The 27,413-nt window shown below is 41.6% G+C and overlaps 1 protein-coding gene across 4 annotated transcripts in view; it reads left to right on the plus strand.

Moving 5' to 3' along the window:
- Positions 1 to 27,413, plus strand: part of LOC108431158 (zinc finger protein 569-like) — a 47,611-nt gene that overhangs the window by 9,860 nt on the left and 10,338 nt on the right. For 2 of the 4 annotated variants that reach the window (XM_017704137.2, XM_017704138.2), the window contains exon 1: positions 9,157 to 9,526. The exons of the other annotated variants lie outside the window; for them this stretch is intronic. In XM_017704137.2, coding sequence (XP_017559626.1) covers positions 9,224 to 9,526 — 303 coding nt within the window. In that variant the 5' untranslated portion in view covers positions 9,157 to 9,223. Of the gene's footprint in view, positions 1 to 9,156; positions 9,527 to 27,413 lie in introns of those variants that run through there. 4 annotated transcript variants of the gene reach the window in all.

Consider the following 27,413-nt stretch of genomic DNA (forward strand, 5'->3'; position numbering starts at 1 on the left):
TGTTGTTCACTTTAAACATCATTGGTCTGTGCAGAGAACAGCCTTGGATCATTTAGACCTGCCAAACAGGGGAATAAGAGTCTAAATGAATGATTCCATACCAATAAAAATAGTGAATTAATTCTGAAATATTCAAACGATATCATATGCTGTAATATGTCAACTACTAAGAATTTCTTCTTCATAGCCTACAATGTGTTGTTCATCATTTTCTTTTTCATGCATGTCTGTTTTGTCTGGTCGTCACAGGAAGCTTGACTTATCTTCTTAATATAATTTTCCGTTCCACCTTAAATGGTGCAGCAATTACATTCTGACGCCTACTGGGCCCCAGAAACTGCTGCACCATTGAAGGTGGAAAATTTTTCACCTCCTTGTTCCACAGAAAGACGCCACAAAACTGGTACAGTAGCGCCACCTGTCTTTTAGCTGCCGCTACAACACCTGCCCAGGTGCCAAGTTCAAAAACAGCCCATGCTTGTAGAAATAAACTGTGTAGCTTCTGTGATTCTACATTTTTAAAACAGACAGTACATTTTAATACTTTGAAACAGAACATAACTGTTCTCTTTTGACCAAGATCAACATCATCAAATATCCATTTTAAATGTTGTTAAAGCATTTTTAAACGCTGTTAAAGCTTTAAAAATGTAATATTCCTTCCCCCAGTCTGTACACTTCTAGTCAAATTACATGTTTTATTGATTTTCTAAAAGGAAATGCATTGTATTTCCAAACGTATTCACTCACCCATCCAAATGACTGAATTTAGAGCAATATCTGCGCTCAGACACACACATCGATTTGTTTTTATTTACTCGATTAACGAAAAACGGATTTAGTTTTGTTGTATTTTATTACTGCTGCTTTGCACATTCTTGGTAATAAAAGTTTACATGAAAATAATTTGGACTTTTTTTTTCTCTTTTGTATTAGCAGGAAAGATAATTAAAACAATAATTTTTAAAAATTATCTATATTGTCTTCATTGTTTGTTAGCAGCTGCATAAAACAACCTCAAGCTAAATTTAAAAGCTAAAGTTGTTTGGTAATATAGTGATTCATAATCCGATTAATCGATTATTCGTTGCAGTAATCAGTCGATTATTCGGCAGTCAGATTAGTCGTTTGTCGCAGCTCTAATGCTAAATTTATGAAATGAACAGTAACTGTGCATTAAAATGTGCAGAAGTGTGTAACATACACTTAGAAAATCAAGTAAAGGCGTCATGTGACCAGCGCTGGCCACACTTGAGCATACGACTCCAAATGGAAACGAAGCTTGGCATTAGTTGGAGCTTTTCGGTGCTCCATCAGAGTAGAAACTTCGTCTGGACGTCTGCTAGACATTCTTTTTTTGTGACCTTGCATCTCGTAGTCTTACGTGGAGCGATTGCACCGCAAGAAAAAAGTGATTGGCTCTGCTGTCTGTGCCCCCGTCATGTTACACAATTCCACAACATGGTGAAATGTTCAGTTTTATAGGTCATATAAGCCGTTTAAAGTAAGTGGCACTTACTGAAGTGTTACGGTAATATTTTATATAATTATTAAATATGTTGTGTCCACTCACTGTCCACTCTATTAGACACTCCCATCTTGTCTGTCCACCTTGTAGATGTAAAGTCAGAGACGACAGCTCATCTGCTGCTGCACAGTTTGTGTTGGTCATCCTCTAGACCTTCATCAGTGGTCACAGGACGCTGCCCACAGGACACAGTTAGCTGGATATTTTTGGTTGGTGGACTTTTCTCAGTCCAGCAGTGACACAGAGGTGTTTAAAAACTCCAGCATCACTGCTGTGTCTGATCCACTCAGACCAGCACAACACACACTAACACACCACCACCACGTCAGTGTTACTGCAGGGCTGAGAATGATCCACCACCCAAATAGTACCTGCTCTGTGAGGGTCCATGGGGGTCCTGTCCACTGAAGAACAGGGTAAAAGGGGGTAACAAAATATCAGAGAAACAGATGGACTACAGTCTGTAACTGTAGAGCTACAAAGTGCAGCTATACAGTAAGTGGAGCTGGAGGGGGTCACAGTGTTGGGCCTGATCTGAGTGTATTTACCCACTTTTAACTCGCCTATTAGCTGGTTCATCGTTGCATCCTCACTCGACTGCCAGGCCTGTTTATTTATAAACAAAGATGATCATCTGTGCACACGCGTGAACTCGATTGATTCTGTCTTGAACGGCGAACAGGTCGCTCTTAAAGTGTTTTGCTGGGAATAACCGGGAAAACCGGGATAACCGCGGGGGAATGGGCCGCCCCTGCGCTTTTCCCGACTGCAGGAACAAGAATAACCGAGTCGGCGGACTCAGCTTCCACCGGCTGCCCTTCCACTCCCCGGCGGTCCTGCGTGTGTGGTTAGCGGCTCTGTGCCTGGATGTAAACACGCCGCTCCGCTCGCTCCGCGCCGCCGACCTGCGGGTGTGCGGAGCGCATTTCTCTGAAGGAGACTACCTCTCAGAGACCACCAGGAGGACCACCCGCAAGCTGCAGTGTCTGAAGAAATCCGCTGTCCCGAAACCTGCGCTGCTGCTGCTGCATCCTAAACCGGACCCTAGAGCTGAGGAACCCAGAGCTGAGGACCCCAGAGCTGAGGACCCCAGAGCTGAGGAACCTCGAGCTGAGGACCCTAGGGCTGAGGAACTTCGAGCTGAGGACCCTAGGGCTGAGGAATCCAGAGCTGAGGAACCTCGAGCTGAGGAACCTCGAGCTGAGGACCCTAGGGCTGAGGAACTTCGAGCTGAGGACCCTAGGGCTGAGGAATCCAGAGCTGAGGACCCCAGAGCTGAGGAACCTCGAGCTGAGGACCCTAGAGCTGAGAAACCCAGAGCAGAGGTAAACGCCCCCACACAGAGCGGAGCTGGTCAGCTTCTCATCACTCAGCTGATCTGATGTTGGAACAAAACCTTGTATTGCCATTTTTGTCATTTTCCAGTTTTTCACATAATTTGAAAATATCTGTTGTTCTTTATATTGTGTGTACATTTCTGGATGAATGACTTGGAAACAAGTCTGGTTCCATTGACTTGCATTAAAAGTAAAATATGTTTTTTCCTTCTCCTGTAAAGTTACTGTTTATATACTATATCGTCACCATACAATGAAAAACATAAATCAATGTAAAGTGATTTTAGAGCATTTCTGTTGGTCCATTCATCATAATTTTTTTACACAATGTAAAGGACAGTTTGTGTGTTGAAATGATGTAGAAAGCTAAAAATCAACAAAAATGGAGATACATGATTTTCATTGGATAGTGACGATATATTAGGCACCAGAACGTAACTGTCGCTTTATGGAGGGACAGGAATAATCAAACAAGAAGCTGGAGAATAGGAAGCACAATCATGCCCCTGACTGCTTAGGCAAAATGAGCATAGCTAGAATTTGTGGATAAAAGCAGAAAGTTGGATTAAACTGAATGTGAACAGCTTTGGTTCTTTCATGTCTGTCTCTTTATAAGACCTGGTGGTGTTATTTGGCTTCAAATTTGGGCCAGATAACTTGGCACCTGCCCAACAGAAGCATGTAGAGTAGCCTAAACACATACTCAACTTAAAGGTGCTGCCAATTCAGTGAATAAGTACCTTTTTTGCCAGAGGTGTTAAGTCTGAACTTTAAATCACCTTAAATGGTGTAGCGGTTATGTACAATGTGCACAGGCCCCAGGATGTAATTACACCACCATTTAAGGTGGAACAGAAACATTTTGAATATGAAATTAGTGACATTGAGTTCTCTGAACTAGAGCTCTGTTAAGTTCTAATAAACAAAGTACAAGCACATTTTAAAAAGTACTGTAAAAACCTGCGTATTATGCTCAGAAATGCTTACTGTGATATGTTTTGATGTGATTTATCATGATAACGATAAATATTGTTATATTGCCCACCTCTATCTAGAGCCCTCAGTGGACCTTTAGTATCTACCATGTATTAGCTTAGGAACTGAAGCTTGTTAAGCTTTTCTTTTAATGCACATTTGGTCAAAAATACAGCGATGAGGACTTGTGCAGCTCTGACAATGTAAATGAGACGTTGACTTTTTGTAGTAACCACTCTTTGGTCTCAAACTGAACTGTCTTAAAACACAAACCCTCTATATCTTAAGACAGGGCCACAACCCAAGTATCAAGAAGAGCAATTTAATCCTTTTGTCAAAAAACAAACCTTATTTGGAGACGCCAAATTTTATGTCCATTTCCCCATCTTGGCTGTAAATGTCTCAGTATGTGCTGATGTTCTAGTATAAACAAAAAATCTAATATAAACATAGACTTGCTTTGCTCTGCTTTAAGCTTCAGCTGTTTGAATTTCACAGTTCCACCTTAAATGGAGCCTGAGGTGCCAGAATGTAACTGCTGCACCATTTAAGGTGGAACGGAGGAATTCGGACAAGAACTGACTCCAGCTTTGCAACTTTTTAAATGTTTCACAGTTTCTCATTGCAGACCAGCTGGAGTGATTTATAAATGCAAATAAGTCCATTCGTCTTCAAATTATTGATGTTCGTCTTAAATCTCTCTCTTTGCCGTTTCATTAGCTACTAGCTAGGTGAGAGTGTCTGCGTTGCTATGGTGACCAGCAGTCTGCGGACCAACCTTCAGGGTTAAAGGGTGAATTAGCAGTTCTACATTAACTCCAGTGTTTAAGACTATTTATTGTTAAAAAGAGCTTTATTTTACTGCAAAGGAGGATTATTTTATTTTTAATCTACAGAGTTAATGCTGCTATGGAGCCGCAACAGGGCAGTAAAAAGTGATGTCTTAGGGCATGCCACATCTTCAAGACACAGAAAATAATTACTTCCTTATCTTAAAGCATTAACTTTCATGTCTTCAAACAAAGACAGTGTCTCCACTCATACGTCTTAAGACGTTCTTGAGCCGTAAGAAAGCCGTAAGAAAATGTCTCAGGACATCTGGTCTAATATTGTCAAGACATCTAAAGGCACAGACGGCGGGTATGTAATGCGCTATTTTATGGAGAAGAGTTTGAGCCAAATTGAACAGCAGTCACTGCGATGGAAAAACGTGAGATGCATTTAAAATAAATGGATTTGCATTTAAAACAAGAAATGCTGAATTTGTCAGAAACGAATACAGTCTGTCATGAAGGCACAGCTGTTGCCTTCCACTGTGCAGTACTTCAAACTACGTTAAATCAACGTAATGGATCCTTTACTTTTCATTTTGGAATGATTTTCTGCATATTATTGTTGAAATGCATTGGGCCTCATTCTCCAGTATCTTCCTGCATTTGTTCTTAAATGTATTCTTGAGAAAGGGCCTAATAGAAAGTCTACGTCAGATTCATGACGGGTTCTTAAAGCGCAGAACTGTTCTCACCTTTGTGCTTTTGAGTGTGTAGATTCTGTTCTTACCTAAGAACAAATCCCAGATAAGAAAACACTGGTCGAAGTCAGGATCTTTGTGAAAACTGCAGGTGGGTTTTAAGAAGGAATTTCTTCTTATGAACAGCTGGTGAATGATGCCCAATCTCGCGTGTGCATTGGATTTCTGTGTTTTGGTTGCAGTTCAGTGAGGTAAATACATTTAACGTACAAAAAAAGGCACACAATGTGAAAACACAACGTGTGTAGGTGCACTTTATAATCGGATTACCGCAGAAAATCAGATTTTATCAGTAATCCGATCAACACATTTACGTGTGCTTGAGTGATCAGATAACGTGGAAACTCCTGGTCTATATGGGTCAGACAGTAATCAGATTTCTGCTTTGCAACCAGCCAGTAAACTCACAGAAGACGACGCGACGTAAACGTAACGGAAAACTCAAACTTCATGATACAGCTATTTTTTTAAACATTGCGCCGTTTTACCTGAAAACATGAACATGCATCATCTAGAAGATGAAGAATATTTAAGTCCTTTAATTTGTCAAGCATGTATTTGTCCATGTTCACATTACCAGGCTGAAGTAGCACCAATCCGATTTTTCTCTCCTAATGTGACTCGGATCTGTGTTTTCAGGGCTGTATGGACACACACCTGATCTTTTCAAATCCGACCTGAGTGACTTTCATATGTGGTCCTAGATCAGATATGTATCGATTCGTGGCGATGTGACCTTAATGTGATGCTGAGATCAGAATTCATGTGCTTTTCTTCCACTGTGCCGTCATTCAGCGTTACTCTGGCAGCAGCACTGAACAGAAGTTAAAGCCTATAAATGGTGGAAAAGCAGCTCATCTCACCTTTTTCTCCTTCATCTGGCTCTAATAATGAAGCTGAGATCTGATCAGAGTTAATGATCTTCTCAGCGAAGCTCGTTCTGCTCGTTAGTTTGTGCTGATGATGCAGTGATTGTCACGCGACATTACTGAGTAGGAGGAACTCATGAGGGTCATTTCAGGACACCGGTTCGACAGATTTGAGTCACTGACCTAAACGAGTGTGAACCATCGTGTCAGAGAGATCGGATTTGAGCAACGAGGCTTGTAATGTTAACATAGCTTTTTATTTCAGCACCATTCCAAAGGTGTTTTGCTGCATCTCGTGGCAACCCTGCTCGCTTATTTCCAGTAACACAGTCCATTTTCACACATGCTCAGACTGAGAAATCTGAAAGAAATCAGAGTAAGAGTTCACAGCACTGAGACATCTGAAAGAAATCAGAGTAAGAGTTCACATGCACTGAGAAATCTGAAAGAAATCAGAGTAAGAGTTCACATGCACTGAGAAAGCTGAAAGAAATCAGAGTAAGAGTTCACATGCACTGAGAAAGCTGAAAGAAATCCGAGTAAGAGTTCATACGCACTGAGAAATCTGAAAGAAATCAGAGTAAGAGTTCATACACACTGAGAAATCTGAAAGAAATCAGAGTAAGAGTTCACAGCACTGAGAAATCTGAAAGAAATCAGAGTAAGAGTTCACAGCACTGAGACATCTGAAAGAAATCAGAGTAAGAGTTCACAGCACTGAGAAATCTGAAAGAAATCAGAGTAAGAGTTCACATGCACTCAGAAATCTGAAAGAAATGAGAGTAAGAGTTCATACACACTGAGAAATCTGAAAGAAATCAGAGTAAGAATTCACAGCGCTGAGAAATCTGAAAGAAATCAGAGTAAGAGTTCACAGCACTGAGAAATCTAAAAGAAATCAGAGTAAGAGTTCATACACACTGAGAAATCTGAAAGAAATCAGAGTAAGAGTTCACAGCACTGAGAAATCTGAAAGAAATCAGAGTAAGAGTTCATAGCACTGAGAAATCTGAAAGAAATCAGAGTAAGAGCTCACAGCACTGAGAAATCTGAAAGAAATCAGAGTAAGAGTTCATAGCACTGAGAAATCTGAAAGAAATCAGAGTAAGAGTTCACAGCACTAAGAAATCTGAAAGAAATCAGAGTAAGAGTTCACAGCACTGAGAAATCTGAAAGAAATCAGAGTAAGAGTTCACAGCACTGAGAAATCTGAAAGAAATGAGAGTAAGAGTTCATACACACTGAGAAATCTGAAAGAAATCAGAGTAAGAGTTCACAGCGCTGAGAAATCTGAAAAGAAATCAGAGTAAGAGTTCACAGCGCTGAGAAATCTGAAAGAAATCACAGTAAGAGTTCACAGCGCTGAGAAATCTGAAAGAAATCAGAGTAAGAGTTCATACACACTGAGAAATCTGAAAGAAATCAGAGTAAGAGTTCACAGCGCTGAGAAATCTGAAAGAAATCAGAGTAAGAGTTCATACACACTGAGAAATCTGAAAGAAATCAGAGTAAGAGTTCACATGCACTGAGAAATCTGAAAGAAATCGGAGTAAGAGTTCACATGCACTGAGAAATCTGAAAGAAATCAGAGTAAGAGTTCACAGCGCTGAGACATCTGAAAGAAATCAGAGTAAGAGTTCACAGCACTGAGAAATCTGAAAGAAATCAGAGTAAGAGTTCACAGCACTGAGAAATCTGAAAGAAATCAGAGTAAGAGTTCACAGCACTGAGAAATCTGAAAGAAATCAGAGTAAGAGTTCACAGCACTGAGACATCTGAAAGAAATCGGAGTAAGAGTTCACAGCGCTGAGAAATCTGAAAGAAATCAGAGTAAGAGTTCACAGCACTGAGACATCTGAAAGAAATCGGAGTAAGAGTTCACATGCACTCAGAAATCTGAAAGAAATCAGAGTAAGAGTTCACAGCACTGAGAAATCTGAAAGAAATCAGAGTAAGAGTTCACAGCACTGAGACATCTGAAAGAAATCAGAGTAAGAGTTCACAGCACTGAGACATCTGAAAGAAATCAGAGTAAGAGTTCACAGCGCTGAGAAATAATTTTCAGCGCTGCTGAAATAATTAGACTGCAGAAATCCGATTATGATCAGATTATTGAGATCATGTATCATGAAATAACTCAGTGTAACGGTTTCATTTTGGCCCATATTCTGCATGATGTTGTGGAAAGGACACGTTTTGTATGCTTGGCGTTTCACGTTTGTCCGCTGTAGCGATTGCTGTTCTGTTTTCACGAATTCCTCTCCACACTGTTTGGGTACCGAAGCTGTTATTTCATGACCCACGTAGAGGACACACTCAAACAAGAAGCTTCTGTAGTGAAGGGAATGGTTCTCTTTAGAACCATGTGTTCTATGTTGAACCATTTCATGCTTAAATGGTTCTTTGCGTGGTGAAATGGTTATTTAGATTGATAGAGGTTGTGTTTGTATATGGTTCTATTCAGCACCAAAAAGGTTCTTCTATTGTTACAATGTCCAGAAGGGTTCTACTGCTGTTACGATTTCAAGCGTGTAACTATAAAAGAGCCCTTCTTGGTGCTATATAGGACCTACCTGGAACCTTGTTGAAAATGGTTCTGTATAGCACCAAAATGGGTTCTTCTATTGTGCACAAGCTTGACATTGTAACAGTATAAGGACCCTTTTTGGTTCTGTACCGAACCATACACAACACAATCTGAAGAACCTAAGAATTTAAGCATGGAGATGCTTCTGTAGAGCACTCATTGTTCTGAATAGAGCCGCTCAATCTTTTGTACACTACGTAGGGAGTGAGGGAGTAGGGGGCGATTTGAGACTCGGCCCTGCTGCTCTCCGGGGCTCTGTGTTCCTCCGCGCCGCCTTGCCCGGCTGTGATAGGCGGGGTTTCAGGGCGTCGTGTCTGAAAAACTCTCCTGTGAAAGTTGAGGCTGCCAGTCTCCGCCAGAGAAGCCGAGGGGCAGTCGGGCTGAGAGTTTTCCGCGATGGTAGTCAACTGTGCTGTGCCCCACTGCACGAATAAATGGAAGAAGTACAGGCCGCTGCGCTTCTTTCGGCTGCCGGTGCAGCAGATCGAGACGCTGAAGCAGTGGCTGGTGGTGCTGAACATAGACCTGAGCACCCCGTTCGAGAAACTCTACAACGTGCGGGTCTGCAGCGACCATTTCAGCGAGGACGACTACTCGAAACCGGTGAAAAACCCCACCGCCGACTTCACCAAATGCCGGCTGCTCAAGAAAACCGCCGTCCCCTCCGTTTCATCCTCGCCCACGGAAGCTGGAATCAAGGTAAGGCTGCGTTTACGAAGGAAAACAAACGCGGCGTAACGGTCAGCTTCTCATTCGAACGGCTTCTTGTTTTCATTTTCCCGTTCCACCTTAAATGGTGCGGTAGCTCCATTCTGGGCGCCAGGGGCTTGAACGTAACTCCTTCACCATTTAAGGTGGAACGGGAAAATTCGAGCGAATAGGAATCCAGCTAAAGGTTAGCCGTTAGCTCGCCGCACACTCGGATACGCTGTGCTGTGCAGTGATTCTGGGCAGCTAAGCTAGCTTGCTGTCCGCTCTCTAGCCTCTCATATTACAGGATAAATGCACCGATTTTTCTAAATATATGCGTAATTCAGTGACTGGGATGTAAACAAAGTAATTTAGAGTGGTTTGGTGTGAATTGGTTGATTGTAGACAAATTTAGAGCCAGAATTGTTCACAATGGTGTTTATAGGAACCAGACGTCCACCTCTAAAAGTTCCCTCCCACAGAAAACGGTCATTAATACACTGTCTGATGCCTCAGGCCGTGTTTTTACGACGATGTTTTGGCTTAAAACGCATTTAATCCATTTATTTTAATCCATTCTTGGCGGAAGGGTACATGCAGGGTGTTGTAACGCAAAATAGCCCCCCCCCCCCAAAAAAAAAACCTATTTTTTCATGTTTGATTATTTTTCCATTATTAACATTACCTATAAACGCCCAGAAGACACGTGTAGGCTCACCAGGGGTTGGATAGTCAATAAAATGTCTATATTTGTGTGTTAGACATTTTGACCCCTGGTTCCTATCAGCACCGCTGTAAAGACACCAGAGTCTCTTAAGTTTCTCCACAGTTAGCCACTTCACATCAAACCGGCTTTGAGTCAGTCTTTACCTCTCGAGGATGGAAATATTTAGGAATTTTGGAAAGCTGGTGGAATTCCCCTTTAATGTTTGCCACGGAGTTGGCAAGAAAGTTATCTTATTCCCAAACCTGTTTCTAAACATTTCTGCATAATTGAACCCTTTAAGATGTAAACAAAGCCTTTCAGAGTGGTTTGATGTGAAACACGTCGTCGCAGAGAAACCTACCGGGTCCGAATTGCTCCCAGCTGTAGTGATGGGAACCAGATGTTATGGAGCGTCCAGTCCCACTGAAGACTCCCTCTCAGAAAACTATTCCCAATTAAAGTGGGTTCCAATAGTTCCCCCCATGCCCCAGGCGTTGTTTTACGATAGCTTTGGTTTTAGACTCGGTTCTAAGACGCGTTCGTGGCGGAGAGGTACACGTGGGACGTCGTGAGGCGAACTAGCGCCTAAAGAAAACTTACTTTTCTACTTTCTTCAGATTCAGAGCTGCTCTGCTATTATTAGCATTCCATATAAAAGCCCAGAAGACGTGTAGGTTCACTGGTGGTTTGGCGTAATAAATAAAAATGTCTATATTTGTGTTGTAGTCATGGCAACCCCTGGTTCCTATCACCACCACTGTAAAGCAATCTGAGCCTTGACAGTGAACCTTTTCACACCAAACCACTCTGAGTCACTCTGTTTACATCCTGACGGTCTGAAATATGCAGAGCTCCTGGAAAAATGTTCAGAATTGTCCTTCAGATGTTCTGCAAATGGGTGTTACAGCCAAGCACTGATAAGAGCGTGTCTACCTCAAAGGGGAATTCCACTGATCTTTTAAAATTTCTGCACAATTTTGTCATTCAGACACAGTAACAGTGTCGTTCAGTGTACCGACTCGGATTTCTTTGCAGATGGTGGCGATGAGAAGCATGGTTTGTAGTGTCTGTAGCACAAATACAGCCGTTTTAAGCACTCATCCTAAAAAAAAAAACAGCGATCCCTCGCTTCTTTTAGAGGCGTCTGGCCTCCTCGGGCGTCTGGTTCCCATCACCGCCACTGTGAATAATTCTGGCTTGCCAGTTTTTTTTTTTCCTGGAATGACGCATTTAACATCAACCCACTCTGAATAATGACTCTGTTTACCTCCTAATGATTTAACTATGCGTGGTTTGGCATGAAACAGTGCACTGTGGAGAAACTCGCCTACTCCGGTCTCATTTTTTCAGTGGTACTGATAGGAACCAGACGTCGCAGTGTATAGAAAATTTAATCCGCAGTCCAAACGTGTCAGTGTTGTTAAATGTAACGTCGGTCATGGGAAAACGGTGGAAAATCTGAAAAAAAAAGAAGTTTTTTAGGTGCTGTTTTACCCAGTGTGTACCTCTCAACCTTGAATGTGTTTTAAAAGCACCTTTTAGGCCAAAACTGTTTCAGAACGATCATAAAAGAGCGTCTCAGGCGTATGGAAAGGTACTCGCAATAACTTTCTGTGAGGGGAGCTTTTAGAGGGATTAAGCGCTCCGAACATCTGGTTCCTATCACCACCACTGTGAACATTTCTGAGCCGCCACTGTTCTCTAGAACGTACCATTTCACATCAGGCCGCTCTGAGAAACTGCTTTGTTTACATCTTAAATATTTAGTTACGCAGACGTTTTGAGAAATGGGTGGAATTCCCCTTTAAAGGGGGATTCCACACAATTTTCGCAATTGCGTTATAATTCATTCGTTGAGAAGTAAAGTCATTCGGGGTGGTTTGATGTAAAAGGGTGTGCTGTAGAGGAACTTCCCACCTCAGATGTCTTTACAGTAGTGATGGTGTGGTGTTTATGAGGCAAATAATGGACTTTTTTTAAAAAAATATATTAAAATGACTAGAGAACCTGTATGTCTTCTCAGTTTTATATGTAGTGAAGATGATGGTAAAATGAATCGGAAAAGATTTCCTGGAGGACTATTTTCCTCTGCCTGTACCTTTCCAGACATAAATATATTAAGAAATGTACATTGTAGGCCAGAACCTTATCACACAGCTGCCTTTAAACAACGTCTCAGGCGTCAGGCGCCCTATATTTTACACACAGATTATGTGTTTTTCTGCATCTACACCAATCAGGCATAAAAATGGCCACCTCCTTATTTCTACGCTCATTGTCCATTTGATCAGCTCCACTTACTGTATAGCTGCACTTTGTAGTTCTACAGTTACAGACTGTAGTCCATCTGTTTCTCTGATACTTTGTTACCCCCTTTTACCCTGTTCTTCAGTGGTCAGGACCCCCATGGACCCTCACTGAGCAGGTACTATTAGGGTGGTGGATCATTCTCACTGCAGTAACACTGACATGGTGGTGGTGTTGTTGTTAGTGTGTGTTGCGCTGGTGCGAGTGGATCAGACACAGTATTGCTGGAGTTTTTAAACCCTTTGTCCACTCACTGTCCACTCTATTAGACACTTCTACCTTGTCGGTCCACCTTGTAGATGTAAAGTCAGAGACGACAGCTCATCTGGTGCTGCACAGTTTGTGCTGGTCATCCTCTAGTCCTTCATCAGTGGTCACAGGACGCTGCCCACAGGACGCTGTTAGCTGGATATTTTTGGTTGGTGGACTATTCTCAGTCCAGCAGTGACACTGAGGTGTTTAAAAACTCCAGCAGCACTGCTGTGTCTGATCCACTCAGACCAGCACAACACACACTAACACACCACCAACACGTCAGTGTTACTGCAGTGCTGAGAATGATCCACCACCCACATAGTACCTAGTCTGTGAGGGTCCATGGGGGTCCTGTCCACTGAAGAACAGGGTAAAAGGGGGTAACAAAGTATCAGAGAAACAGATGGACTACAGTCTGTAACTGTAGAACTACAAAGTGCTCCTATATAGTAAGTGGAGCTGGAGGAGGTGGTCGTAATGTTATGCCTAGTCTGTGTATATTGTGTTTTACATTTATAACAGTATAATTGATGTTTGTGGGTCCTCCTTTGGTGGTGTCTTACACTGTATGGGGCTGTTTGTTTGCTCCTTATATTCTGTATTGTCTGTTTATGAATGCACCAGTTCATCCAGGACAGTCTCTTGACCAAGACAAGGATCCCGTTTCTGGCCAGGCAGCTCATTCGCAGCCATTTCATGTAATAGTTCTTTCTCTGAGGGAACCTTTAGAGGCATTCAGTTCTTCAGACGTCTGGTTCCCATCACCACTACTGCGACCGATTCTGGCTCTGCAGTTTTCACTGGAATGACTCATTTCACATCAAACCACTCCGAATGACTTTGTTTACATCTTAATGATTAAATTATGCAGATGTGGTTTGACGGTTTGAAGTGGTACATTGCAGAGAGACCCAGTCTTCTGGTGGTGGTGGTGGTGGGGTGTCTGCAAAGCAAACACAGCCGTTCTATTTAAAGAACATGTATTTTACCCTTTTATCTGATGTAATATAGTTCGCTGTGCTATGAGAGGCAACGGTGAAGCATATACAGCAAATAAAACCTTAATTTAGTCTTTGATTTATTCCTGTGGGAAGAAAAGGCAATTTTTGGGTGTTTAATTTGTATATTTATCACCACTGTTCTCATTGGCTGCCTCAGTAGAGGGGGCAGGGTGGGAGACGTTGCTCTGTGTGGTGTTGGAGAGCTCAGCTTAGATGAAGTGCGTAATCAAAGTAACTGCTTGTTTTGAATTTACTGTTTTGTGATGTCACAGAAAGCAGCACATTAAAATACAATATAGGCCAAAATTTATCACTGCGCTGCCTTTAAATAATGTCAGTACATTATAATTTTCACACAGATTATCAGTGTTTCTCTGAGACACAACATCATGACCACCTCCTTGTTTCTGCGCTCATTGTCCATTTTATCAGCTCCACTTACTGTATAGCTGCACTTTGTAGTTCTACAGTTACAGACTGTAGTCCATCTGTTTCTCTGATACTTTGTTAGCCCCTTTTACCCTGTTCTTCAGTGGTCAGGACCCCCATGGACCCTCACAGTGCAAAAAATTGAAATTGTTTCTGATTATGATCAGGCAGCAAATTCATAACCATTCCTCGTAATAACTTTCTGTGAAGGAGCTTTCGGAAGCATTAAATTCTTCAGCTGTCTGGTTCCTGTCACCGCCACTGCAAGCGGTTCGGTCTTGCCAGTTTTCTCTGGAATGACGCGTTTCACATCAAAGCCCTCTGAACTGCTTTTTCATCTTCACGGTTTAATTATGCAGAAATGCAGAGAACGTCATTCAAAGCAGTTTAATTTTGCAGAAATGCTGCAGAGAAAGTCATTCAGAGTGGGTTTGATGAGGAACGGTACATTGTAGAGACACTTGGATTGCTTTATAATGGTGGTGATGGACTGTTTACAGTGTAAATACAGACATTTTATTTGCCAACAGAAAATGTCTTCTGGGTTTTATATGCAGTGTTGGTGGTAAAATAGTGCTGAATCTGGAAAAAAATTTCTATAGCAGTGTTTTGCCTCTGTTTGTCACCGTGAGTATATTTGAAGCATATAAATGTCTCAGGCAGCCAGTATATTCAAATTACACACAGACATTGTATATCTTGCAATGCCCTTGTACATTTGCACATGATATTCCTTTGCATCCATGCTGTGAATGCATACCACACATTTACTTTACGCAATAATATAAAGCCCGTTCACATTACCAGGCTGAAGTGGCACAAATCAGATTTTTTGCCCTAATGTGACTCAGATCTGATGTTTTCAAATTCGACCTGAGCCACTTTCATATGTGGTTCTAGATCGGATACGTATCCGATTCGTGGCCATGTGACCTTAATGTGACGCTCAGACTGGAATTCATGTGCTTTTATTCCACTGCGCATGACCATCATTCAGCGTTACCATGGCAACAGCGCAGAACAGAAGCCTGTAAACGGTGGAAAAGCAGCTCCTCTCACCTTGTTCTCCATCATCTGGCTCTAATAATGAAGCTGAGAGCTGATCAGAGTTAATGATCTTCTCAGCGAAGCTCGTTCTGCTTGTTAGTTTGTGCTGATGATGCAGTGATTCAGTCACATGACGTTACTAAGTAGGAGGAGCTCATGAGGGTCATTTCAGGCCGCCGGTTCATTACATTAATGACAGATTTGAGTCTCTTGCATCGAGTGTGAACCATCATGTCAGAGAGATTGGAGCTGAGCAACGAGGCTTGTAATGTGAATGTAGCCTAGTATGTAGTAGTGGTGTCTTTGTATCAGGCTGTATGTTTACCATTTATATTATACAGTCGATTTGTAAATGCACTTGTTCCACCAAGACAGAGTAACACAGGCAAGACAGGCAGTTGTACTTGGCCAGTAAAGTGATCCTAACTCTAATCAGTCACTGTATTCGTAGCCATTTCAGATAATGGCTTTCTGTGAGGGAGCTTTTTGACGTGGACGTCTGGTTCCTATCACCACCACTGTGAACAATTGTGACTCTGTTTCTCTAAAACAGACCATTTCACATGGTCAGTTTAATTATGCAGACATGGTTTGATGGCCCCTTCTGTGGCAGTGAATTTGTATTGATTTTATTTTAGGTTATGTTTTACTAGTACCCTTCGATATAGTCTGTTTAATAAGGAAAACCATTTTACATTGCATGTTGAACAGTTGAAGTTAGGATTTTATTTTAGGAAGTTTTTGCTTTACTCAACAGGCATGAAAAAGTAGTTGAAGCTCCATTTTTACCCATTTTAGATTATGGTGATATTTTTATAGGTATACTTCAAGGACAGCATTACATTCATCGGACTCTGTTTATTATTCTTCGTTAACATTTATAACAGGCGCTATATATTCTAGATATTATGCAGATATTCAGCTCATCACTGACTGTGTTTACATGCAAACATTTTTGCCAATCTGATTAAATACATTCTGATTACAGATAATCAGATTACAGAAGGCTGGGGTGTTTTATATTCTCACTCTATTCAACAATGATGGAAAATCTGAGTTTACATGCTCACTACAAATAATTGATCTAAAGTGATGCGCAGAGAACCACTTAGTGTAGGTGTTACCATGGCAATGAGCATCGTGTTGATGAGCAGCAGTGAGCAGTGCTTGTGTTTCTAACTGCTTTAAAATGATGTCAGACTCAGGTAAACGTCCTTCACATGTCCTTACTAAAGAAGGCAGAGGGAAAGACGTTGTGTTCTGAGACACATGAGCTGGACGTCCGTCCCACCGCCGTCTTTTAAAGATCAGAGCATGAACTTTGTCTCCTCTGCAGACCAGTTTCTGCTCCGCTGTGTTGAACAGTATAAACTCTCACTATGACGTGACGTGCATGCAGAACAGACTTAAACTTTCCGAAAGGGAATGTCATCAGATACAGACGTTTACACGGATTTTATTCTTCTGTTTAGCGGATTATTTACAGGATTATCCACCTCATTCAACTGGATAGAAACTGTATTCTGAATGGCCTCAGTCGGACTAGACTATTCCGAATGAGGTGTATTCTATTCTGATTGAGCTATTAGTCTGATTATTAATGGAGTATTAGGCTGCATGTTCACAGTAGCCACGTTTACTTTATTAAATGGATGGTTGGCCTTCACTTTCGGGACGAAACTCATTTAATAATTTTTGTTTACACAGCAATTGGTCAGCTTCCTTCATATTTGTCTGCATTGATATCAACAAACGAGTCTTGGTACAATTTACGTTCTAATAGTTACGTTCAGCCGGACGTTTTGGTAGAATGGTCTGATTATGGTGAGGCTGCTCTTAGTAATGGAGCTCCATCGGCATGGAATGATCTGCAGAATCATTTAAAACTGGAGCAGTAAATTTCCTTGAGTGATTTTTATCAATATTTATTCTGGTTTTTAATTTGGGTTTGACTCTGAGTTGATTTTGTTGGTTGTGGTGGTGTTTTGTGTGCTGCCTTCTTGGCCAGGGCTCACTTGTAAAAGAAATTTTTTAATCTTGTGATTTATTCTGGTATAAATAAATAAAAATGAATGCGCCAATTTAACCAAGACAGACCCCTCGTACATGCACTTGTACCCGGCCAAGAAAATGATTCTGATTCTGTTCAGGCAGCTGTGAGGGAGCTTTGAGGCATTGAGGTATTCAGATGTCTGGTTCCCATCACTACCACTGTGTTTTCTCTTTAATGACACATTTCACATCAAAGCACTTTGAATGACTTTGTTTAGATCTTTATGATTAAATTATGCAGGCGTTGTTTGATGTGAAATGGTTCACTGTAAAGAACATTGGCAACACAGTACTGTTTGTAGTGGTGGTGATAGGGAGCCAAAGCAAATAGTGTATTTTATGCATACTTTTTAGGCCAAAACTGTCTTTAAACGGTGTCTCAGGCGTCAGGCAAAGTGCGCAATTTAATTTAAATAATGTCTGTAATCTTTCAGTGCTGTTGCACGTTTACATGGACTTCTCTGCGTGTGTGTGTGTGTGTGTGTGTGTGTGTGTGTGTGTGTGTGTGTGTAACCTTATAAAACAGTTCGTTCCAGCCACAAGAGCTGATTGGTTTAGAGGCGTTCTAACTGCAGTTATTTCACCACGATGTCACAATTTTTTCACAAACCCTGTATCACTCTGCCGAAGCGCCATTTTTAGTTCTTACTTTGCCACAAACAGAAAACGGACACTATTAAGATCATTTGACTGACAGTCAATTGGTCCGACTCTGAAGATGAGACGACACTAAATTCCCAAACTGTCGTCGCCACTGAGCAGCTTTTCAGTCGGCAGCTGTGACAGAAGAACAGCTGAACAACCTGGAATCAGCCAGAAATGAACCCAACACCATTCACCAAACTAAACGGGCTGTAAGAAGCTTTACAGACTGGCTGGAAGAAAACAACATTAATACTGATCTGGAAAAAACTGACCAAACTGAGCCGAACCTGATATTGGGTCAGATTTATGGCTCGGTCTGATTTGGTCAGACTCTGAAGATCAGACCACACATCTGGTGAATGGTACTGGGTTCATTTCTGGCTGATTCCAGGTTGTTCAGCTGTTCTTCTGTCACAGCTGCTGACTGGAAAGCTGCTCAGTGGTGACTACAGTTTGGGAATTTAGTATAAGGAGCTGGAGAACGAACTGCCGACTGAGCAGCGAGTGGATGGAGCTTGTTACTCTGACGTAGCAACAAGCTGCTTGTTAATGAACTATAATTTGGAGGAAGGAACTGAACATTAAAACATATTAAACACCGTGTTCACAGACAGTTTATTCATCTCTTACTGTATTTATTTACCTGTTGTATTAAAGCAGTAGAACACTCCAGGAGTGTGTTATCACCAATAACATCACAGCTGTGATGATCTACAGCGACCAAATCACAGCCGTGATGTTATTTCACAATAAAACACTCCCTCTCGGGTTCTGCTGCTTAAATGGTTTACATCACAATCATATAACATGTAGTTGTGATGCCTTTATGTGTTTACTTGTATTATTTGTTTACTCCTTATATTCTGAATTGTCCTTTTATAAGATACCAGATCCTCAGCCATGCAGTTGTACTCGGACAAGAATTCTTATTCTGGTCAGGCAGTGTTTTCATAACCATTACATGTAACCGCTTTCTTTGCGGGAACTTTTAGAGGTGGACGTCTGGTTCCCATCACCACCACTGTGAACAGTTCTGGCTCGCAGTTTTCTCTGGAATGACGCATTTCACACCAAACCAATCTAAATGACTGTTTATATCTTAAAGGTTTCATTATGCAGAAATTTTGAGAGTCTCAGTGATTTGATGTGATACGGCACCAATTTGGATTTCTTCATATTGGTGGTCACAGAGGGTCTGCAGTACAAATATATTCATTTAATTTGCTATCAGAATTGAGCAGGGAAACCACTCGTGTCCTCTGAGGTTTATATGTAATGTTTATGATGGTAAAATAATGGAAAATCTTTCTTTTGAAGTGTTTTGACTCCCAACACCCTGCATGTCCATCTCTGTGAATATATTTGAAGCATATGCATCAGGCAGCTTGTAAATTTACACCCAGAGGGTGTATATATCTTGGAATACCATTGCACATTGGCTCGTTATGTTGTGATTATATACCACGTTTACAATCGTAAAACATGCATTTATATTCTGCTTTGTACGTTATAAATGCACCAAATCCTCCAAGACGCATACTACATTCGCCAAGAGCGCTATTTAGATTCTGATCAGGCAGCTTTTATTCGCAGCCATTTAATTTAATAACTTTCTGTGAAGGAGCTTTTAGAGGCATTAAACCTTCAGATGTCTGGTTCCTATCAGCGGCGCTGTGAACAGTTCTGGCTTGCCAGTTTTCTCTGGAAAGAACTGTTTCACATCAAAGCACCCTGAATGACTTTGTTTACATCCTAAAGCTTTCTTTTTGCAGAAATTATGCAGGGGAAGTTATTCAGAGTGGTTTGATGTGAAATGGTGCGTTGTAGAGAAATGTAGCAACTTGGATTTCGGTATAATGGTGGTGAAGGGTGTCTACAGGGCAAATACAGCTGTTTTACTGATGTTCTAGATGAGCACTGAGGTCTTTTGAGTAGGGGTGCGCGATATGGCTCTAAATAATATCACGATATTTCAGGGTGTTTTTGTGATAATGATAGTTTTGTGTGTGTGTGTGTGTGTGTGTGTGTGTGTGTGTGTGTGTATGTATATAATCTCGTTGTCGGAACAAAACCTCATATCTCAACTTTACAGGAGAAAAAAAATGCTGTAGTTTTTATGCAAGTCAATGGAACCAGACGTCTTTCCAAGTCATTTTGGGCTGTTTCTTTTGGTCCATTCATTATGAAATTAACACACAATGTAAAGGGCAAGGTGTGTGTGTGTGTGTGTGTGTGTGTGTGTGTGTGTGTGTGTGTGTGTGTGTGTGTGTGTGTGTGTGTGTGAGTGAGTGATATAGACACCTCTTAGAGGCCGTTGTACGTGCCAATGAAGTGATTTGTAATTCCGATCAGGCAGTGAATTCATAGCCATTTCATATAATAACTCTGTGAGGGAGCTTTTAGAGGTGGATGTCCAGTTCCCATCACTACCACTGTGAACGGTTCTGTTTCTCTAAAACGGGGCGTTTCACATCAGCGGTTTAATTATGCAGACATGGTTTGATGTAAAATGGCTCATTGTGGAGAAGCTTACAGGCTCAGGTTTCTTCGCAGTGGTGGTGATGGGAACCAGGCGTCGCCATGACTACAACACAAATATAGAGGTTTTATTTACTATCCAGAACCACCAGAGAGCCACTGAGTTTTTGTATGTAATGTTGATGGTGAGGTAGTGCTTAATCTTAAAAAACAAGTTTGCTTTGTGGACTATTTCTGCTTTATTCTGGTCAGGCAGTGTTTTCATAGCCATGTCATGTAATGGCTTTCTGTGAAGGAGCTTTTAGAGGCATTAAATTCTTTAGACGCCTGGTTCCTATCACCACCACTCTGAACAACTCTGACTCACCAGTGCTCTCTAAAACGCACCATTTCTCATTAAGCCGCTCTGAATGATGGCTTTGTTTACATCTTAGCCATTCGGTTATGCGGACGTCTTGAGACATTGGTGGAATTTACCCCCCTTTAAAGGGGAATTCCACTGATTTTTCACAATTGCTGCATAATTCATTAGTTGAGAAGCCGTCAGTCAGAGTGATTTGATTCAGTAGCTTGATTTTATTTACTATCCGAAACCACCAGTAAAGCTAAACGTACAGGTGTTTTTGTGTGTAGTGCTGATTATGGTAAAATGGTGCTAAATCTGGGGGAAAAAGGTTTTCTTTGGGAATGTTTTGCCTCACATCATCCTATGTATAACTCACTGCTGTTAATATATAATGTATATAGAGGCCAAAACCTTCTCAAAGCTATCTTCTGTGTGTTAGACGTCAGGCAGTACCTCTAGCTCTGGACCTCTGTAGATCTTATTTACAAAATACTAACTTCACAGGAGAAGGGAAGAAACATACTCCACTTTTAATGTAAGTCAATGGAACCAGAATGTTTACCAAGTCGTTTTTGGCCTTTTTTTTTTTTATCCATTCTTCATGAAATTTACACACATTGTAAATAACAGGTATTGACCACCTCCTTGTTTCTACACTCACTGTCCATTTTATCAGCTCCACTTACTGTATAGCTGCACTTTGTAGTTCTACAGTTACAGACTGTAGTCCATCTGTTTCTCTGATACTTTGTTACCCCCTTTTACCCTGTTCTTCAGTGGACAGGACCCCCATGGACCCTCACAGAGCAGGTACTATTAGGGTGGTGGAGCATTCTCAGCACTGCAGTAACACTGACGTGGTGGTGTTAGTGTGTGTTGTGCTGGTCTGAGTGGATCAGACACAGCAGTGCTGCTGGAGTTTTTAAACACTGTGTCCAGTCACTGTCCACTCTCTATTAGACACTCCCACCTTGTCAGTCCAGCCTGTAGGTGTAAAGTCAGAGACGACAGCTCATCTGCTGCTGCACAGTTTGTGTTGGTCATCCTCTAGTCCTTCATCAGTGATGAAGAGCAACATGTATTTTCCAATCATGTCAAAAACTGAAAAATGGAGATGCAAGGTTTTCCTCTGACTGCAGTGGTGTGCACCACATCCCCCGAGACCCATTCATAGTAAATGCAGTCGTAGTGATTCTGGTCAGGCATTGTTTTCTACCATTTCACGTTCTAACCTTCTGTGAAGGAGCTTTGAGGCGTTAAACTCTTCAGACATCTGGTTCCTATCACCACCACTCTGAACAACTCTGTCTCTGTTTTCCTAAAACAGGCCATTTCACATCAACGATCAAATATGCAGACATGGTTAGATGTGAAATGGTTCAGTGTTGAGAAACGTACAGGCTCTTTACAGTGGTGGTGATGGGAATGGGAACCATGACAACAACACAAATATAGACATTTTATTTACCATCCAAAGCCAGCAGTGAACCTACACGAGTCTTCTGAGCATTTATAAGGAAAGTTGAAGGTGGTAAAATAGTGGAAAATCTGAAATAATACGTTTTTTGGGGGCTTTTGCTGTGCGGCACCCAGCGTCTACTCAATCTGTTAATACTTTTTAGGGCGAAACCTTCTCAAAACTCTCTTTAAGCAGTGCCTCAGGCGTTAGGCAACCTGTATGTTTTAATGTACTTGCTGACCATCTGCATTTGCACATGTTTACAGATTTATTCCTCTGCATTTATATTATGCATGTACCCCACACATGTACCCCCCCAGCCCCCCAGTGTGATACTAACTCTGATGTGACAGTGTATTTACCCATTTCATATAATAGCTTTCTTTGAGGGAGCTTTTAGAGGCATTCAACTTTTCAGACGTCTGGTTCCCATCACCACCACTATAAACATTTCTGGCTCTACCAATTTCCTGTGGAATGACGCATTTCATGTCGAAGCGCTCGGAATGACTGTTTATGTCAGCTATTAAATCGCACAGACATGATTTTGAAGCAAAATGGTTCACAGTTGACTCTGATGTCTTTACAGTGGTGGTTTGAAGGAACCAGGCGTCACCATGACTACAACACAAATATAGCCGTTTTATTTACCGTCCAAAACCACCAGAGAACCTACACGAGTCTTCTGAGTTTATATGGAATGTTGATGATGGAAAATAGTGGAAAATCTGAAATAATGCATTATCTTTGGGGACTATTTTGCCTCACAGCACCCTACATGTGCCCTTTCACTTTAAATGGGTTTAAAAAAAATTTTTTTTACACTGCAGTCATGTGTGTTCACCCAAGACACATTTTCAGATTCTATTTATTTGTGTAGTTTATTTGCTGAGAAAAGTGTTAATATTGGAATAAACAAACTGTATATAATAATAATTATATATATTTGTGTGTGTGTGTGTGTGTGTGTGTGTGTGTGTGTGTGTGTGTGTGTGTGTGTATATAAAAATAATAAATAGTGGTTTTCTGGAGGTTAGTGTGTTTGTTTACCCATTTTAAAGCCTCTTCTCGAGGAAGCCCAGTATCATATGTAGTTAAAAAGCAGCTCCTGGTTTGACCAATCAGTGCTTCAGTAAATTGTGGTCATGAGATAATTGATGATATTAAGTCTCTCTGGTGGCTGTGAAGGTGTCAAGGAAAAATATAGACCCAAGACATTCTTGTTACTTTTTATTGTTTTTATGTTTATTTGAATTATGAATGTGACTTTATTCTAATGTATGTTGTGATAAACTCACTGCTGAGATCAATTGTTTAAAAATTTGCTTAGATGCCTAAAACTCTTGCACAGTACTGTGTATTTAAAGTGTCTCAGGCAGGCTGTACATTTTGATTGTCGTACCAGGCATGTGTATATCTTAATGCGTTTGCAAGTTTGCATCTTATTAGGGATATTTTTCTGCATGGATTTATGTACATACCCCACACACAGCTTATTACTGCATTGGGATATTTGTTTACTAATTATATTCTGCGTTTCCCATTTCTGAATTCCACCAAGACCAGAAATCTCTTGTAAACGCAGTTGCACTTGGCCAGTAAAGTGATTCTGATTCTGGTCAGGCAGTGTGTCTGTACCCATTCCATGTAATGGAATAGCTTTTTTACGAGGGAGATTTTAGAGACATTAAACCTTTCAGACGTCTGGTTCCCATCACCACAACTGTAAACAATTCTGGGTCTCTGATTTTCTCTGGAATGACTCTTCACGTCAGAGCACTCTGCATGACTGTTTATATCTCAGACATGACTTGAAGTTCTATGTGAAATGTTGATGGTAAAATAGTGGAAAATCTGAAATAGGAAGTTTTCTTTGGGGACTATTTGGACACTTACAGACCCTTTACAGTGGTGGTGATAGGAACCAGGGGTCGCCATGACAACAACACAAATATGAAATACGTTTTCTTTGGGGACTATTTGCTGTTCAGCACCCAGCGTGTACTCAATCTGCTGTGAAAGGGTTTTAAAAATACTTTTTAGGCCAAAACCTTCTCAAAACTCTCTTTAAACAGAGCCTCAGGCGTTAGGCAACCTGTTCCTAACACCTCACAGTACCCTGTATGTGCCCGTCCACTTTAAATGGTTTTTAAAAATCCATCTCAAGCCCAACCGTCTCTAAACGGTGTCTCGGGCACCAGGCAGCCTGTACGTGTTGATTTTTATACCAGGTGTATGTATATCGTAATTTATTATACAATATATAGGTACCTTGTGTTTTGTTATCGTTCAGTTTATTTGCATTGGGCTTTTTGTTTACTGCGTATATTTTGTATTTCCCCTTTATGAATTCCACCCAGACCAAAAATTCCTTGTAAATGCAGTTGCACTTGGCCAGTAAAGTGATTCTGATTCTGGTCAGGCAGTGTGTCTGTACCCATTCCATGTAATAGCTTTTTTCTGAGGGAGACTTTAGAGGCATTAAACCTTTTCAGACGTCTGGTTCCCATCACAACAGCAAACATTTCTGGGTCTCCGATTCTCTCTGGAATGACGCATTTCACATCAAACCACTCCAAATGACTGTTTACATCTGCTATGGCCAACATCTCAATAGATGTTGTTTCCCCTTATGTTATTTTCTTATGGGTTTCTTAAGGAAACCAGTTGCACTCTCACCTTGCCTGATCACTTTTGTTTGTATTGAAATGACCCTTTGTCTCACGACCTTAAGGTGATAAATCACCCCCCCCCGCCTTATCTCTACCCCCTACATCTCTACTTATATTCTCTTTCTACAACCCCTCCTTATCCCTCCTCAAACTCCTTTCCCCCTCCTTCCTCCCCCTTAGTTTTCAATGTATATAAGGTCCTTCCAAAATATTCTTGTCAGACTGGACTGCAGACTGGACTGCTGACCAGACTAGACTGGTGACACATTGAAGATCAAGCTGTGCCTGCGCGTGATCATCTGCATGCATGTGAATAAGACTAGACTCCTGATCCTGCTGATTGACTGATCAACTGTTCTATACCCATACTCTGTATGTGGAATTAAACTCCAGCCAATGCTGAAGCTCCAGTCTCCTGAGTCTTATTGAAGAATTTCTGACACCGTCTAGGTAGGCTGTGCATAAAAATCTACCCCCCCAACCCAATTACACTGGGCACAGAACTGCTGGTTTCAAAACCATTTTCTTGTATTCATAAAGCATAGGCCTCGTGGATGAACATGGCCCAGTAAACGACTCCCACCCCAAGCAAAAACGACACAGAAGACGACTTCGACTCCCCAACATAAACAAAGGCGAAACTCTGACAGAAAACAGGCTCCCACCCCCTGCAGCCTCAAGGCTGATGGATTGCTTGAGGAGCACAGTCATGCACTGCGCAGCCATTGTGGTGTAGAATATCGCAACACCCAGATTACCACCCACGGAGGAAGAGAGCAGGCCACGTCCACTCAGGCTGGTGGTAGATTGGTCAGGAAGGAGGAGGAGCCTCGATGCAGCCAATTGCTGCACTCGCAAGCAGTCAATGTTTCTGCCTGACGAATCGGCATGCGCCACAATCGTCTGCTACATCTGTAGACACTTAACGAGCGAGAAGAAAAGAGAGTAGCTGCATTCCAGCCGTCCCAGCAGTTCCCTGTAAAGTGGGCTCATTTTTAAGGGCAATTCCAGACCAGAGGGAGTGAAAGTGTTGGAAGGGAATCTTAAACTGCGCTGGCGAGGCTCCAGACTGGAGTCTGATGATACTATGCAGGTGTTTGTGTTGGTGTCTACCAACACGCTTGAGCTTAATATGAACGTGTGCACTAGGGGGCAGTGTCCAAACCAAAATGTGCAGAAAACTATTTTTTTGCATTCTTTCCAAGAACGAATCCTTCAGATGTTTGTAACGTCGGCTCAGTTCTGCCAGCCAATTCTCAAATTGCTGCTGCTATTCTTGGCCTAGTTCTGGCTTGGGCTGAATGAGTTAAGGAACATGTCTAATTGTGATTTTTTTTTTTTTTCTGGCCAGTGTTGCAAATTAAATGCAGTAAAAAGTTCATCTCCAGGTCTTTTTTTTTTTTTTTTTTTTTTGTCCCCCCAGGAAGACAATATTATATACAAGACACTTTTTCTGGCTTTATGCTTGAGTGCTGAGTGTGTCAGACTACCAGTTAGTTGTGGTTAAGATGTCACTTATACAGAACGCATTTAGTTGCTTCTGATTGGTCTGCGCTCATCTACAGCTTAAACGCTCGGTGTTATTGCTTTAATTATTTTCCGTTTAAAACTTTAAACAGCTTTGTTGGTGCTGTATCATACAGGGAGATTCACTCGACAGAGCCCCCGAAGATTCGGTTATGATGAAGTGATCAGAACCAAAAAATACACTACATACCTCGACGTTTGTATAATCGATTACAGTACATGCTGGAAGTGATCAAGGTCAAATGTCGCAATGGCTGTCCAGCGCCTACCTCCTCGCTCCGGCGCAGGGGCATCCCGGCTTGTTTGAAGCTCCGTATACTGAGGAGCTCATTGCACGTGGTTTCATTCGGATTGCTTCATCTCAGCGAGAGCTGTTACAGAATATTCAGGGCCTCTTTCAAGTGAATCTCCCTGTAAAATTAAAAATGCAGCTCTAGGAATTTGAAAATTGCACTCGATATGAAAACGATTGATCTTTCAGCTCTAGTTCTGGTTTGGGTCGGGCATTGTTTGGGTTTCGTTCTGGCCCCAACACTAACGGAGAGCCACAGTCAGCACTTGCTTGGCATGAAGCTTCGCAGATCTGCGCAACACAGCGAGATTTTGGCCTTCTGGGACAATTTGTGAAAGGGCGGTTATTAGTGTTAACAGTTAATTCATTCAATTAAAAAAAAGGGCAGTTCTACAGCGTGAATATAATTTTTTAATCTGGCTGCTACTCATGTCCGCTCTGAATATCTCGCTGTTTCTATTTCCTGCATAATGCTAGTTTCTGTGAGCGTGTCAGATTGCTATTCGGAATTCGAGCCCAAACATGGGCTCGTCCGTCAACCCGTTTATTTTGATTCTGTTGCTGTTCTATGATGTAAATACTGTATATACTGTGAGCAGGAAAGTGAACTTGTGCTGTGTTTGAATGGCGCTGTTGCATCTGTAGCAATCATACGTGACTGTGCTGAGTAGCCAGTCATC

Source organism: Pygocentrus nattereri, chromosome 17, assembly GCF_015220715.1.
Source record: "Pygocentrus nattereri isolate fPygNat1 chromosome 17, fPygNat1.pri, whole genome shotgun sequence".
Classification (NCBI taxonomy): domain Eukaryota; kingdom Metazoa; phylum Chordata; class Actinopteri; order Characiformes; family Serrasalmidae; genus Pygocentrus; species Pygocentrus nattereri.